At 63.1% G+C, this 1,062-nt stretch overlaps 1 protein-coding gene across 1 annotated transcript in view; it reads right to left on the bottom strand.

Annotated features, from left to right (window-relative positions):
• The window catches only part of TMEM53 (transmembrane protein 53), a 9,340-nt gene extending 9,055 nt beyond the window's left edge, over nucleotides 1-285 (bottom strand). The window contains exon 1 of the mRNA XM_019501419.1: nucleotides 206-285. Within this exon, the coding sequence (XP_019356964.1) occupies nucleotides 206-260 (55 nt within the window). The 5' untranslated portion in view covers nucleotides 261-285. The remainder of the gene's footprint in view (nucleotides 1-205) is intronic.
• Between the last annotated feature and the right edge of the window lie 777 nt (nucleotides 286-1,062).

The raw sequence follows: 1,062 nt of genomic DNA, 5'->3' as shown, positions 1-1,062 counted from the left end.
ATTAATTAACCCCTTCTGCCCCAGGGGAGGGGGTGAATTAACCCCTTGTGCCCCGGGGGCATCAGAGCCTTGCCCCCCACTTTGCAGGGGTATTAATTAACCCCTTGTGCCCCGGGGGCGCGGGTCTGAATTAACCCCTTGTGCCCCCGGGGACATCAGAGCTCTGCCCGTGATCGGGAAGGGGTGCCAGGGACATGCCCCCTACCCGGCCTCCCCCCCGGCGGAGGCTCAATGGTCGCGTCTAGCTGCTCCCCCGCCATGGCCGCCCGCGTGGACTTCCGGCACTTCCGCGTTCGCCACCAGAAGCGGCCGCCCCGCTCCCCGGGCTGTAGCCAATAGGAGCAGAAAGCATCCCCCCCCCCGCCCGTGACTTTTCCCCCGTAGCAACGCGCCCCGAGCCCTTAGCAACGGGACCTCTCGCCCGTGGCTCCGAGTGCCGCCCCCCATTGGCCAGGCGGGGGGCGCCGGCCTGCTATTGGCTAGCCGGGGTGTCAGTCAAGGTGAAGAGACAGGTGAGGGGTGGGAGCGCCGGGGGGGTATTATCCCGCGGGGCAGAAAGGGTTAATTCAGCCCCCTGGGGGGCTGGGCTCTGATGCCCCCCCCCGGGAGAGAGGGTTAAGCACGGGGGGGGGGGAGCTCTAATGACCCCAGCGCAGAAAGGAGGGACAGGGTTAATTAATACCCGGGGGGGGCAGGGATCTGATACCCCTGGGGCAGAACGGATTAATTCATGCCTTTGGGGGGGTCTGATACCCCTCAGGAGAGAGGGGGATAATTAATACCCCGGGGGGGCTCTGATACCAGAAAGGGTTAATTAAAACCACTGGGGGGCTCTGATGTCCTCCCAGGAGAGAAAGGGTTAAGGACTTGGGGGGGAGGGGAGAGTTCTAATACCCCCCTGGGGCAGAAAGGATTCGTTAATACACCTGGGGGCTCTGATGCCTCCCAGGAGAGAAAGGGTTAATTAATAATGGGGTAGGGGGGCTCTGATACCCCTCAGGAGAGAGAGGGTTAATTAATCGCCGTCTGGAGCCCGGGGGAGGACAGCTGCAGTTGGACCTG

This window comes from Gavialis gangeticus, unplaced genomic scaffold (genome assembly GCF_001723915.1).
Source record: "Gavialis gangeticus isolate Ggan-Ray unplaced genomic scaffold, GavGan_comp1, whole genome shotgun sequence".
Lineage (NCBI taxonomy): Eukaryota > Metazoa > Chordata > Crocodylia > Gavialidae > Gavialis > Gavialis gangeticus.
This window is presented reverse-complemented; position numbering and strand designations above follow the sequence as displayed.